At 33.5% G+C, this 14,415-nt stretch overlaps 1 protein-coding gene across 2 annotated transcripts in view; it reads right to left on the minus strand.

Annotated features, from left to right (window-relative positions):
• The window catches only part of LOC123701395, a 122,425-nt gene that overhangs the window by 46,898 nt on the left and 61,112 nt on the right, over nucleotides 1-14,415 (minus strand). The window contains exons 3-5 of one of the 2 annotated variants that reach the window (XM_045648848.1): nucleotides 5,851-5,956; nucleotides 5,316-5,451; nucleotides 4,837-4,969 (exon numbers count right to left, since the gene is read on the minus strand). In XM_045648848.1, coding sequence (XP_045504804.1) covers nucleotides 4,837-4,969; nucleotides 5,316-5,451; nucleotides 5,851-5,947 — 366 coding nt within the window. In that variant the 5' untranslated portion in view covers nucleotides 5,948-5,956. Of the gene's footprint in view, nucleotides 1-2,129; nucleotides 2,322-4,836; nucleotides 4,970-5,315; nucleotides 5,452-5,850; nucleotides 5,957-14,415 lie in introns of those variants that run through there. The other variant, XM_045648850.1, reaches the window with a different exon arrangement.

Below are 14,415 nucleotides of genomic sequence, written 5' to 3' on the forward strand. Positions count from 1 at the left end.
AGTAGTTTAGGCGTGATTGAGTAACAGACAGACAGACAGACAGAGTTACTTTCGCATTTATAATATTAGTATGGATTAAAGTTACATTCGACTAGTAAATTTTATCGAAGTTTGTTCAGTGTTTTTGATGGAATGCCCAAGTAAAAAAAATATTTAAGTAGGTACATATTATCTAGAATCTAGATCACTGTTTCGAGCAATGTACATATTATTAAAATTCTTTATTTGACGACTTGTATGTTATATTCTTCTCATAAAGTCTATATTCGACGACTAATGAGATAAAAAAATAAAAATTCAAAATCTCATGCCAGTTTTCATAACAAGGAAGCACTTTAGAATAGGCAACACCTCAAAACGGGGCGGGGGGAGGGGAAGGGGGAGGGGGGGAGGGGTAGAACCCCCCCTGTGAAGGGGGGGGTGCGGAGCCCCCCCCCTTTATTTTATATTATTTTTTTTAGTTTGAGGTTAATTAGTACCAATTTAGTGTAGGTTACACCTCAAAAGTTTAAACCGGCGGGGGGAGGGGAAGGGGGAGGGGGGGAGGGGTAGAACCCCCCCTGTGAAGGGGGGGGTGCGGAGCCCCCCCCCTTTATTTTATATTATTTTTTTTAGTTTGAGGTTAATTAGTACCAATTTAGTGTAGGTTACACCTCAAAAGTTTAAACCTACGTAGTTTTTTTTTGTTTGAGTGGGAATCGCCCTAAAGTCGCTTCTGGCACTCGCCGGCCGCTGCCGCGGCACGCTCGCTTCGCTCGCTCGGCTCGTGCGGCAGTTCAAAAGTTAACCTAACACGCTCGTCGCTTCGCTCCTCGCTACCTATTTGAATACTAAAAGTAAAAGTTAATCGTTTTTAAAAACTGAAGCAAGTGAGCTATATAAAAAAATTAAAATGTATCATTTATACTCTATGATAAGCTAGTATATATTTTGTATTGCTAATCTGCGATAATGGCTAATGATAGGCAGAAATGGAAAATTTTGGAGGAGGCTTTCACCGCACAAAGCGGTCCTTACAATTAAGAAAATAGGATAAGTACTAACATAGAATAGCATCAATGTTACTAACAATAAACATATACTAGTTTTAAGATTTTACAAATTATTATATAAAGTATTAAGTGTTAAGTTAAATTGTAAAACATTTTTTGTAAAAGTAAGGAAATAAAAGCTTATATTATTATTATTATTAATCTGCGATCTGCGTAAATAAGGATTTTAACATTAGGGTATTATTTATAGCTAAGTTTAAATAATAGGGTATTATTTATTGTTTAGGGAAGCAAGTAATTAAAAAAAAAACAAAAAAATAAATTTTATAAACATATTTAATTACTTTTATCAATTCTTCAAAGCTGTCTAAATGACTTTTTTGAATGTCAGTACGCCATAAATATTCTACTAGCCAATCTTCAAAATTTTCTTTATAATTCACTTTGTGAAACCGTCGCTTCAGATTCCGCCACTGGCTCTCTACGAGTTACGTTACGCTCGCGTCTATGATTTACGTTCCATATTATGTCATTGACGCGGAAATTTGACATTCACAAATGCTTTTATCGAAACGAGTTGAAGTTTGATATGTCATCGCGTTTTTTTTTGCACATTTCATGGTAAAGAGTAACAGTAATCACGTTTTGTTTGCACAGTTGGAGGTTATATAACATTTTTTCAAAAAAATATATCTCAAAAACAAATGCACTCCGCACCTTGATATTTTGGTAAATGATACCTCTTAACCATACCTATCTACCAAAAAAATATCAATTTAAAATGAGGTGTTGCTTATTCTAAAGCTGAGCCAAAAATAAATAAAAGACCTTTACACATAAATGACGATAAGAGCATTATTTCTTAATTGTAGAAGGTTAATGTAATATTGCCTAGAATCTATAATAACCTAGGGGCAGAATAAAACCGTTACAGCATATTTAAATACAGCAAACTGGAATTGTAGTCATAAACTTTGACATTCGTCTCAATGCCGTAGTTACTCATAGGTAGCTATTGATTTGACGCTAACGAATGAGTCACACTCATAAAGCTCACTCCTTATTTGTACGTAACATATGTAAAACTTGATTAAACTATATATAGCACTGAGAACAACACCATAAATGCAACTTCACCTCAACTTCACACTTGTGACCGTAAAAAATATTTCAACAAATATTACGATGAAAAAAGTTCGAATAAAACACGAATACTCTGAGAATAATCAAAAAAAACGCGCGCGAAAAAAAAATAGGCGCAATTTTTGAATAAAGAACGTAGCGATTCGAAATTCAAGTTGGACGTTCGGTCCACGGCGCGAGAGCCTGGCGACTGCATGATTCATTCGGATAGAAGGAAAACAAAAAGTACATTCGCGCATCTAACGCGAATTTCATCTCGTTTTTGCAAGCAAATTTACCTCTTATTTAGCGTCAATAAGGATTAATTTTCATTAGTTAACGTATGTTTGGGATATCGAAGTTATTTGAATTAAATAGTTACTTGAAATAAATTTATTATGTGGATTAAATAAATTGCTATGTCGAGAGGATAATATAAAGGGTATTACAAATACTGTTTAGTGCAGTATGTTATTTTTGAATTAATTTCATTGATTACTCTTTTAATAATTTAATAATAATATGTTAAATGTTACGACCATATAAAACGTATAAATACTTTTAAGCTTTAACGTGCTTTTAAGCTTCGGAATACAAATTGTGTATTTATTTGTTTTTTTATGTCAGAGCAAGCAAAGGAGCAGTTTATTTGTTATTTATATTTATGAATATTATGCATAGCGCTGTTTTATTAGGATGCATAATAACTTAATTTATTTTGTACTAGCTTTCCACCCGCGGCATCGCCCGCGCAGTCAAAGAAAAACCCGCATAGTTCCCGTTCCCGTGGGATTTCCGGTATAAAACCTATCCTATGTCCTTTCTCGGGTATAAAAATATCACTATACCAAATTTCATGCAAATTGGTTCAATGGTTAAGGCGTGATTGAGTAACAGACAGACAGACAGAGTTACTTTCGCATTTATAATATTAGTATGGATAATGATAGAGCGCATAGATACGTAACCACTAAAGAACCAAAATTATAATAAGGATCAAAAAACTTTGTAACTTACAGTTTTTATTTCAATTTCTATGTTTGTATAATTCTCTTTAAAGGAAAATTTTAATTGTGAAGTGTTATTAGATTAGTGGGATGTTAAACTTAAATATTGAAAAACCCATGTTGTTTAATATTTCAGTACAGAACAAAAATGTACCACTAAAATTTTCATCCTAAAAAAATATTCACTATTGTTTAATTAAATAAAAAATTGTTCATTTTCTTCAAGTAAAATAAATGCATCAGCATACAATATAAAGATCTGTACTTTGCCCCCTGTAAATGATCTAAGCTTGCCCCCCACGAGCTATTACAAATTACAATAATTTACGAGATAAGTGCGTCTGCTACAAGATAATCAGAACTGAGTCAGACACTAACCAGACGCAGCTTTTAGCTGCAAATGTCTGCGTTTTAATATAATTGCTTTTGTTTGGCAAATGTATATGAAAGTATTTTGTAATTTATAACGCATTGAAATGCTTAAATTATCTTATATAGCTGATATTTCAACCCTCACTTTCGTTGGCGAATAAAATGGAGAGCTTCCAATATAACAGATCTTCCTTATTTAGTCGAAATAAAAAAAATGTATCAGTTTATTATTTTCGCGACGGTGGACAGACCGTGCATTTTAAAAGTCATATACCTATGAATTTTAAGGAAAATATTTAAAAAAACATAGTTTGTCAGTTTACTTTCTGTAGAATAAACCGTGGAAGTATGTTAACAAATAATTAAAAAATAATAAGCTTGAAAGCTGAGTCCTGACAGGACCTTTTTTCCATACATAAAAATTTTAATACCTGCATTTTTCATAAAATATGATTTTAATACATGTTCTAGAAATCACCAAGTGAATGCCATTTTATAGATTTATCACGAATACAAGTGATTTGCAAATGTTTATTCAAGTTTCACTGTTTTTTTCGACCATTCGGTTTCTATCGTGACATGTGCTTTTGAATACTTTCTATTTTTGCAATAAGTATTGCATATTCCGATAGTATCGTTGTTATATTTATTTATATGTATTCTCTATTGATTTTATTGATAAAATATCAAAGTTTCTCTCATATTATGCAATGATGATATAATTATTCTTTGTTCAGGATCTTAAAAGTTCACCGGATTTATTTTATATAAACGCCATCTATTGGGAGAGTATGCAACTACAATAAAACTGGTTCAATATTATTACATGAACAGGTTTATAGATGGCACTAGTGCGCGTTATGATCAGAAAATAAATCGAGTAATGGTAAAATGCACATGCACCATTTTCACCAATAATTTTCTTCTCTATTCGATTCGAAACGCCTGTTTTGGGTCTCATTTCACCTTAAAAACTATTTTGCTAGTTATGCACGCATCTTTATATCAACAACTTACGAATAATACATAACACTATACATATGTCAAACCCATTAAAATCTCTATTCTATTCTTCTTTACAGAGTCTTTAAATTTGTAGCATTTGTCAAATACTTTGATAATACATTTTCAATTATTATTATCGGTGTTTTGTTCTTTAACTATGCTTGTTACATAGTACACATAACACAGGGTCCTTTGTATCAACGTTTTTAACAATGCGATGTGTGTGTTTGTATATGTTTGTGTGTGATTACGTGTGTGTCTATAAATTTTGTGAATCCTGTGACACCGCTGCTATAGGTACGCCCTCTAGCAATATGCCTGTATGTCTGTGTACATACCCGGTGCGAAGTGGACACATGCGCGAGCGTGTGCGCGGGCGCCTGCCGCTCGTCGCTCGACTCGTCGCCCGACCGCTCGCCCGTGAACACGGAGTCGTGCGATACGGACAGCCCGCTGCCGTAAGCGCCCTCTCTGAACAAACACGTGTAAACAGTTAATTAATAGAGAAATATAATGAAAAGATAATTGTAGAAGAGATATTTGTGGTTGAAAATGGCGAAGGTAGTTTGTAAAACAAGTAACAACTGACAAAAAATTATAAATATTACAGGACAGTTTAAGGTAGACCGCAGAACTACATTTATTCGCTGCATTTTAAAAACTTTATTTGGTTATAAATCAATTTTTTTATCCCCACTCTTCGCTAGGATAATAAAAGAAACAAATATACCGTAAACACAACACTTTACCCCAAAAAAAAATAGCATTAGTGTAGAATGCGATCAACATTAACACCCCAAACCAAAAAAGCACATACTTCCTCCTAGCCTGCCGTTCCGCGTCCAGCAGTTCGCTGGTCGAGCTGCTCTTGGGGTCCGGCGAACTGTCGACGCGCCCGCGCCGCTTGAACATCCGCCGCAGCCCCCGCAGGAACCGGCCCGTGCGGCCTTCGCCTGGAAACATTATACATGTTACTAGAAACGTGTAGTTTTTAGCGAGAGAGGTTAAACTATACCTATAGGATATAACATAGATATAACTGGAAAAGTGAAGAAAGGTGGAACTATAGAAGGTATAAAAGAGGAATTAATATTACAAGGCAGAACTTAAACCTGGAAATCAGATTAAAAATTTATCATCTTATCACACTGTTAACTAATAATTCTTCGTCTAAATTTGAATCATGAGGTGGTATAATTTCCTGAATAAAAATGCTATTTTGATAATACTTCCATGAAAAATCTACAATACCAGAAAACTGACAATTTGGGTATGGAAGAGTTTCCCACTAAAAAAGGGAAGTAGCAATAGGGTTCTACATATTATTGTATATGTTCCATAAAATCATTTACCATGGGTGTTGGTGTCGGCGTGCGGCGGTCGGTAGGGTGGCTCCAGCGAGCCCTCGCGCACGCACGACATCAGCCCCGCGCCGCCTCCGCCCGACATCCGCACTGCCTGCGAGCGAACAAACAATCAATCAATCGAATAAACAATCAATCAAACAAATAATCAATCAATCAATTAAAAAATAATTAGCCTACTCAAAAGCAAGAACTGTTTGCAATAATTAATCTTATAAATTATTGTAATACCTAAGAAATATTAAAGGCAGTTCTAATTCTTTAATTTCGCGAAAAATACCAAAATACATGAAGTAAAAATTAATTCCCTACTCTTAACCTCCAAACCACAAAAATTTCGTCAAAACATAGTTAACTCAAATAATACAGTTTTTTAATATTCCACGAAATCTTTATACAAGGTCGAATAGTACAAAAAGCGAAGTAACAACGAAAAAAAGAAGATATTCGCTCAAACTAGTGAATAGATACTATGCTCATTCATGCTTGTCCACAATACCCACTTAGAACGGTCAGCGACATAATAGATATAAAAATAGTTTATATACTTGAGCACAATATAACTAGCTTACTGACTGATCTAAAGAGAAATAAATTAAATTAAGCAAAAAAATCTGTTTTCCTTTTCGTCAAAATTTATTTTTTTCTGTGTGGCATGCCATTGAAATATGTATTTTTTTTTCTTTGTTTCTTTCAAATATACTGAGATAATATTATGAAATTACATAGGAGATAATAAATATTAAATAGTAAATACTAATAAAAAAATACGCAATAATTCAACTTTTTTTATAGGTACTTTCACCGACAAAAAGGAACAAATGTTAAACAAACTGACAAAAAAGGCTATTCTATAAAGTCGATCTCTTTAGTACAATTTACTCATATACACGAGGAAAGCCGCTATTCAAGCCTTGTCCAAGCTTGGTGCGGCTTCACGCATTTCATACAGAAACCCTATCAAAATTGATTAGATTATCAATCGAAACCTGCAAGATACAGGATGTCCAACTAAGTCATGGTCGAAATATCTTATACTTATGACTTGGTTTTAATTACCCTCATAAAAGGAAATTAAAATCCTGTATTGCGCAATTCCTATGCTTGTAAAAGGTAGAAAACCGCTTTTCTTGTAAGTAAATTCCCGTCCGATTAGGGCCCTTCTGGCCTCCTCCACTCAAGCGACAGCCCAAGCCGAGGTTCGAGATCCCCGTCAAGGGGGGGCACCCTTGTGCATGTCGCTACCAGGGTGAACCTTCAGTTCACCCCCGCGTCCGCGTTAAAATGTAAAAGCCCTTCTGGCTGACATTGAGAAACACCTTACAAAAAAAAAAAATGTAAGTAAATTATTTTATGCGCTATTTGTAAAAAAATTGTTTCACTATTGGAAAGTACATCGAAAACTATTTTCAGGGTGTAAGCAAATTCCTATATACTGGCGTACTTATATTATGTACGTACTTATATCCTAATATGCATTGGTAAAGTGTCTTGGGATCTAAACAGTATTATTAGTTTCGCGTAAAAGGAAAGTTGGGGACCTTATATGTTTGAACTTTGAACTCTTTAGTGCTATTCGTTGCTGATGTAAATGCTATTTTCACAAAAAGTATACGTTAAATTTTTTCATATTATATTAAGTAATATTAATCACGTATTGAAATATTTTCAGGACGAATCACCAAAATTACGAAACCCTACAAACCTTGCAAAAACAAATTTAACGTCACAGAAATCCCATAATCCATAAAGTATTTAATCTCTAACAAATTCCTATACTTAGCGGTTTTTTACTTTACAGTAATTGAAAATGGTCCAGAGGAGCAAGGTCAGGATAATATTTACGCTACGCCAAGGTCAAGGGTAGTGGATCGATTGGATGCTGCGAGAGGGACGGATGTAGGGTTTGGTGGGGGAGGGAACGGGATGGAGGATAGGCCTCTCAGTTGAGGGAATCGACCACAGAGTGAAAAGTATTCTAGTGTACATTTGATGGAATCGCTGTTGTTAACCACATGGTTAGGGTTTGTTAATCATAAATTGGTGTAACAACACACAATAACATTATATGCGTAGGTTTAACATTTGAAATGCACAAAAGGGGTAAACTTAATTAATCACTTATGTTTTTTGATTTTGTTTGTTAAATTGAAGGTAGTTTGTTTATTAAAACAGGTTTTAGAAACAGAATCAGATGAAGAGCATTAGTGCATTGTATTCTGTGGTGGTGGGACTTCATATTACTTTATAGAAATAAATAATTATATTTGTTCCTCAAAAATGGCAACATATACCTGAAAAAAAGATATAATTATCCGCGAAAAGCAACATTTTCTATAATTTCCTAAACAATAGTTCAGGCAATTAACCCTACATATTGTGTTAAACAGAAACCACGTGTAGAGATTGTACACATACCTGAAACAATAGGTGTATCGTCCATGTTTACTAAATGTTACATTGTTACGTGTAAATGGGTCCTCATGTCCGTTCCATGTGGTATTACGATTAACGACATTTCTTTGTAGGCCTAATTTAAAACTTCGTAAAAGATCTAGGTAGCTTTTCTTTAAACTTTTGTAAAGCAACAAGAAAACAGATTTTTTTAGTTTCTTCTTTGTTTTTGAACCTGTTCACTCGACACACAGGACACACAGATCATTTTATAAACCTGTTCACTAATCATATTGAATAAATGAGACACTACTGCTAGTTTTTACCTAAGAAAAATGATAGATAATTGTGTGAAATACCAAAAATTTTTAATAAGTGGCAGAATGAAGTTTTGACTGTTTTTATTTTGAGTTACGCAAAACTTTCACTTTAGTAGTGACCTACGTAACAAAGTAAGCGTAATCACATTCTATAACTCGTAATTACATGTAAATACGAGAATTAATTCGTAATTAAAATAACATGCCAAACCAACCAAGCCAGCGTGATGGATTATGTCTACAAAATTAACGGGAGATAAGAACCCTTGTAGAGGATGCCTAAGATTCGAGAATGGTTTTGATTTACAATAAGAATGCGAGCGAATTCGCAGGGACAAGCTACTTATTATTTAGTTTTACGCTAAAATAAAAAATAAAATCATTTAATAATTCTATTCCTGAATTATTAAACCTACTTTTTAGGTTATAAATATAATTGAGTCCAAGCAATTAAAACTAAAAAATATTACGTTTACCAAAACTTAACGAGCGCTCAGTTTAAAAGTCAATGTCGAGTACGAAACTCCAATTTCGCAGTATAAAAACTTATTACGCAGCTATAGTAAAGAACATTTTACACTCGCCACTCAACCTAGTTCCCACTGAGGTGTAATAATTGCACATGCTACGGTAAATTGCAGCTCAGGTGACAAGTACTCTAGATTTCATGTACTGCCTCTTAATGTTCTCTGTGGTTTTAATAGTTGCTTGCTTGTGCCCTTTGTGTGAAAATCATGAGAAAATTAGAAGAATTCTGATTAGGGATTGGTTTTAATGGTGCTTTTGCATACGTCGCTGATAAATGGTTAATTCTGCAGTTTTATTAATAGCGTCTTAATTAAAAAGTGCGTCGTTATATCAACTGCCTGAATGATATTATCCAGCCATGGATGATATTTCTATCTCGACCAATCTAATACAAATGCAGCAATTTTTATATCATTTGGTTAACAAAAATAACCAAAACTTTAGTCTCGCAAAAATCGAACCATCTTCGAACTACCGCTGTCTCCAGCCATTCCCGTGTTCTATGACTCGAATTGTTACAACCCCTTCACGAGAACAAAAGCTGTGTTTTCACAATTGCATCTCATCGATCCAGCATCCTAGGTGTGTCAAGGCCGGGCCAAGTGCATGCGCTGATGCAATCAAGGTTAACACTCCTTTACGGTACTTGGAGCTTAAATAAGCTAGCTCTTACCCGCGACTTTACCCGCGTTGACATGGGAGTAGAATCAAAAGTAGAATTATAATTCTCTTTATAGTACTAGTATCCGCTTGTCCCAGTTTCGTCCTATTTGACTCGGTAAAAAAAAAAACATAAATACAGCCTATTTTACATGAATAACTTGGAAATTCGGTGGCACTTACCCACATAAGTATTAATTATTACTACAGACGTTTTAGTAGGTACATATTAGTATTCTTAAACTAAGTAGTGTTAAATTGTATACAATCCAAGACTGAAATTCGAAGACGTATGTGATTGTGTAGTAAATAGTAATACACAATGCTTACATAAACTAAAGGATATCATTGTGTCTGCTCGTACGTATTCCAGAGTCCCCTCCATGTATCGCGCATGTATATACGTATATTCGTATGTATACTGTAAACGTAAGTACATTATATATATTGTATGTACATCACTGTTATCATATTACAATGCAGATTTGTGACTGTCTCATCGTGATACGTAACGTACGTTGTTGTATGTAGAAGGTTGAATTTCGTCCACCCGGATCCTCACTGAGAAAAATTTTCTTTAGCAAAGTACCAATTTAGCTCGGTTAAAAATTATTCTGCTGCATTCAATCAAGACATATTTAAAATGTGCATTAAAGCTTTGCTAGTATTATACAAGCAAGTATTGCTAAATATTCTTGGCTATTATTAACAAAATACTTATTTATTTCAAAATTACCGACTCGGTCAATATTACCTTTACCGAATTAGGTTCAAAATAGACAAGCTTACGTTATTATTTAATGATAAGCAAGTTATTTAATTTTAGACTTAACCATAGTTGGTTACGATTTACACAAGAGTTCGGTTAAAAATAAACAAGCTTACATTATAATTGAATGACAAGTAAATCATTTAAATTTAGACATAATATTATTTGGCTAAAATTAAATTACTTTCTATGATGCATATAACCGTGTTTCTTACTTAAAAACAAACAAGTAACTTATCTATTGGGAGATAAGCACAGCTCGGCAATTAACAATGGAGCGAATACTATTTTTGAGCGAGTAACTTGATAAAAATTAAACAAGGAATTGGCTGCGTAGCCCGCAAAGTCAGCCATTTCTATCAAATCATAGTCGAGTGACGAACGTGTCTGTTGAAGCGCCGCCTCAGCACCTACCTACAAGGCAGATTCAAATTTACATTAAAAACAATAACTTTTCATCATCATTTTGAATTTTAATCAAACTATTATAGAAGAGCAAGATGTAGAAGACAAACTATTATGGCTCAAAAACTCCTCTGAGCCATGGACAGCCTTAGAACTAAAGTGGCAAGAAACTACAGAGACGAGGCTAATTGCTGCAAAAAAAACTAGTTAACCATAGCTCCAATACCTCAATACAATGAATACGCGGCTCTTAAAAAACCCAAAGGATATCTTCTGGTGAGTGCAGTTTTTTAGAATTTTTTGTCTGCTTTAGTTTTATTAGTTTTGTATACTTACTTACGGTTTTTTTATTTGTTTACAGCTAGAAAAAGATTTTGAAAACCAAAGGACAATATACCGAAATCACTGAAAGCTTCCCTACAATCAAGCCAAAAATATTTGAATTAGTAAGTTACTTCTGATCAAGCAAAATATTGTAAATTACATTAGGTACGATATAGTTCCGATATAATATCTACACATCAAAAATGTCTATGATCCTAGATGTTGACAATTTTTTGGATAAAAATCATTTCCAGTTGCTAGAATACTTAAAATGGCCTTGGGTGAAGACACATTTGCTTTTATCTAAAAAGTGTTTTGGGTGTGGTTCTTTCACATTTTGTAACGAGGTTCAACCAGAACATTTTATAGGTAATAGAAAACGAACAATATGTAAAGAGCTTATTGTACTTTAATTTTTTTTGGTGCAAAAAATGTTTAAGTTTTAGCATTTATGATCATTTTCCCGACGACGAATGTGAATTATGTTTCAATGAGAATAAATTCAAATGTTTAAAATGACGGTTTTCCTTGTTGGGTTGTAATAAAATTATTAGATCAAAAAGATTACTTATTCTCCTAGCTTATTCTATAGGTTTTGCCTAAACTTTTGACTTATCAAATACATAAAAGTACAATATTTTGGTGTAGTAACTTGCTTACATTAAGTACCATAATGATTGTTTTTTTTATGTAAACAAACCTAAACCACTTTCATTAGAGAACAAACTCCAACATCGCGAAATAAAATCAGCTGTTCCGTAGATTTTGGCAGAGTAGATAATTCCACTTTTGTATATGAAACAACTGATATTTCTACGATATTGGATTTGGCCCTATATCTAATTAAAGTTGTTCAGGTTCGTAGTCTGAGTCATTCCTTAAAAGTTTGCTCATGATTTATATTTCACCTTGTTATTGTGAAAATTAAAATACAGAACTCCAGTATCGTTTCTTGACATTGTGAATTGTGTACTATTTTTAAAAGTAGTAGTATTTAAAGTGTAAGTAGTAGGTATGTTACTTGAAATGATTGTATCGTGTACTGAATAAAGCTAATTTCATTAATGTGCATTATTTTCTTTCAGTTTTTTCTAAGTTTTTGGTGTGTCGGCAAAATGCGTGTTGTTTTCCTACATGAACGTTTCATTGGCTTTTTTTCCGACTTGCCAAAATTTTGCCCCCTGCACTAATAATGGTACAAATGACAACATATCGAACTAGGTAAATACTTTCAGTATGAGCTGACCTCACATTGTATGCAGGGTGTAAAAGAAAGGGGTACACATCTAAGCAGCGCGTGATGTACTGATGAAACTGAACAACTTTTCCCAAAGACCTTATGGTCAAAAGAGGAAAATAATGGAGAGGTTTAATTTTTTTTTCATCTTTCGACCCATTTTTCTTGGGAAAAGTTGTTCAGTTTCATCAGTACATCACGCCCTGTTCGGATGTGTATATCCCCTTTCTGTTACACCTTGTATAGGTTTTACGAACATTCACAGGTTAGCTTATACTGAAAATATATAGCTCAGTATGTGTCGTTTGAATTAGTACTTGCAACAAAGTATTTTAGCTATGGTTACCTAATAAACCCGCCTAAGAATACAAAAAAACTTGGCTAAATATACCAATCTTAATTGACTAGAAAGAACAGAGTATATTTAGTTATAGTTACCCAATGAACACGATTGACAGTACCCTGTAACTTGGCTACGTATACAAATTTTTAATTGAGTAGAAGTGACAAAGTAGATTGGCTGTCCCTACCCAATAAATATGATTAACATTATCGTGTTACTTAGCTAGTTTTACGAAGCAAAATATTTGAACTCACTGAATTACTTTGCTAAAAACAGCAGAGCACGTTGGTTATTGTTAACAGAGTAACACGATTCACTATAGTAAATAGGTTAGTTAAGTTTACTGAGTGAATAGGTTAAAAGCAACAAACCTTTAATACGTATTTTTTGACCACCTTACTGGGTTTATATTACCAACATACGATAACAAAGTTGACTTGTATAATTTTAGCAACAAACTTTGCAGGCTCCCTCCGAAGCAAGTTACTCGGTTGTAAATAGCAGCAACTTGTTTATTTATAACCGTTACGTTTTTTCAGTGTATAGTATCATAATTAAATGAGTACATTAATCACATATTATAATATATCTTTTACCTCACTGGTTATTTTCACACCTAGTATATTTAGAATTCTCTAGAATTATCTTGAATTTTATTTTAAAGTTGCATCTTCACGTCACTTTAGCATTTGGTCACCAACGAAAACGGTAAAAAAATTATCTGGTCCACAGATAATAATTATGCGTTTTATAGTTATGGAAGCGGATCATCTATTTTCAAAACATCTAGTACAAACGTTTCTTAAAATTCTTGTACGTAAATATGAGGAAATTGGTACATTTGTGAGTAAAATGGAAATTGGATATGTCACACACACGATTGAGTTCGCGATTGTGACATCCTATACTTATATTATAATGGCGAAAGTTTGTGAGTAAAGCTGTATGTATGAACTCTTTCCAAAAAACGTATAATTGGATAATGTTGAAATTACGTACAAACATAAATTATACTCTGAATTATTTGTACATTGCCTTTTTACATTGTCAGGCAAATTCTCCGGGCTGATAACATTTATAATATCTATTTAAGAATTTTCGTGTCAGAGCGTTTGTAATCAAACGATTTTGCATGTCAAGGTAAGTTGTAAACTATTTTTTATACCCCAAGTGGAAAGGGTTTCCTAGCAGAACAACATTTGATGATTCAAACAGTTTCTATAGTAAAAAATTTGGACATTTAACGACTATCCAACATCCATGCGTCATTGAACAATCACATATTGTTTTACATGTTCTGTTTTTTGCCGCGAAAAATCTCATGGCTGAGCACTAGTATGTATAACCGCAGATACTATAAAACTATACTAGTAGGTATAACGACATTGTCTGCCCATACACGTCCATCGGAATGTCATTACTGTTATTTAAGTATTTAACGTTATGCGCATTTATTGTGATTTTGATTATCTTTAGATAATACTACCGCAATATCGATAAGATAATTGCAATTACTCCTATAGTACAATGAATAATTACGCATTAATGACTAATGTTAACATCTGACTATATC

This window comes from Colias croceus, chromosome 21 (genome assembly GCF_905220415.1).
Source record: "Colias croceus chromosome 21, ilColCroc2.1".
In the NCBI taxonomy this organism is placed as follows: Eukaryota; Metazoa; Arthropoda; class Insecta; order Lepidoptera; family Pieridae; genus Colias; species Colias croceus.